Here is a 612-nt window from a genome sequence, read left to right as displayed (position 1 = left end):
TTTTGGGGGTGGGGGGGGGGGTTCTTGCTGAAGGAGGAACGATACACAAGAAATAGCGAGTCTCAGTCAGGAAAGAAGGAAGTCTGGACGTGATGTAAGAGCTGAGGAAGTGAAGTATGCTTGGAAATAAAAATCTGTGAATGTAATACCAGAAAAAATGTTTTTCAAGTGTAAACCCACTTGGGTGCTGAATGTCAATCATAGGTCTTGGACGGCGGAGGCTTGGATGTAGATTTCTACATCTCCTCTCCCTCTGGCCAGATTCTCTACACTGACCATCACAAGTCAGATGGAATGCACACGTAAGTTCAAGGACGCATATGATGCTCTGTTTTTCATTCAAAAAACTAAGACGAATATTCCCACTTTCCTCGCCCAGTGTGGAGACAGAGGACGGGGACTACATGTTCTGCTTCGACAACACGTTCAGCAGCGTCTCAGAGAAGCTGGTCTTCTTCGAGCTCATCCTGGACAACATGGACACCGACGAGGAGCCCGACGACTGGAAGGAGTACGTGCACGGCACCGACATGTTGGACATGAAGCTGGAGGACATCATGGTGAGTCGGAAAAACACGTTGGGATTTTTCACGCTAGTTTTTAATGTTAATT

At 47.1% G+C, this 612-nt stretch overlaps 1 protein-coding gene across 1 annotated transcript; it reads left to right on the top strand.

Annotated features, from left to right (window-relative positions):
* Window positions 1-9: 9 nt before the first annotated feature.
* LOC109508801 (transmembrane emp24 domain-containing protein 5-like) lies at window positions 10-605 on the top strand (the record flags this gene model as incomplete). The annotated part of the gene is made up of 3 exons (XM_019858761.1): window positions 10-94; window positions 205-302; window positions 380-605. Coding segments are annotated over exons 2-3 (234 nt in total), but the record flags the coding sequence as incomplete, so codon positions are not given.
* Window positions 606-612: the final 7 nt, after the last annotated feature.

The sequence above is a fragment of the Hippocampus comes genome, unplaced genomic scaffold (assembly GCF_001891065.2).
Source record: "Hippocampus comes isolate QL1 unplaced genomic scaffold, H_comes_QL1_v1.1 C16624934, whole genome shotgun sequence".
In the NCBI taxonomy this organism is placed as follows: Eukaryota; Metazoa; Chordata; class Actinopteri; order Syngnathiformes; family Syngnathidae; genus Hippocampus; species Hippocampus comes.
Note: the sequence above shows the minus strand (reverse complement) of the source record. Positions and strands in the feature narration are given on the sequence as shown.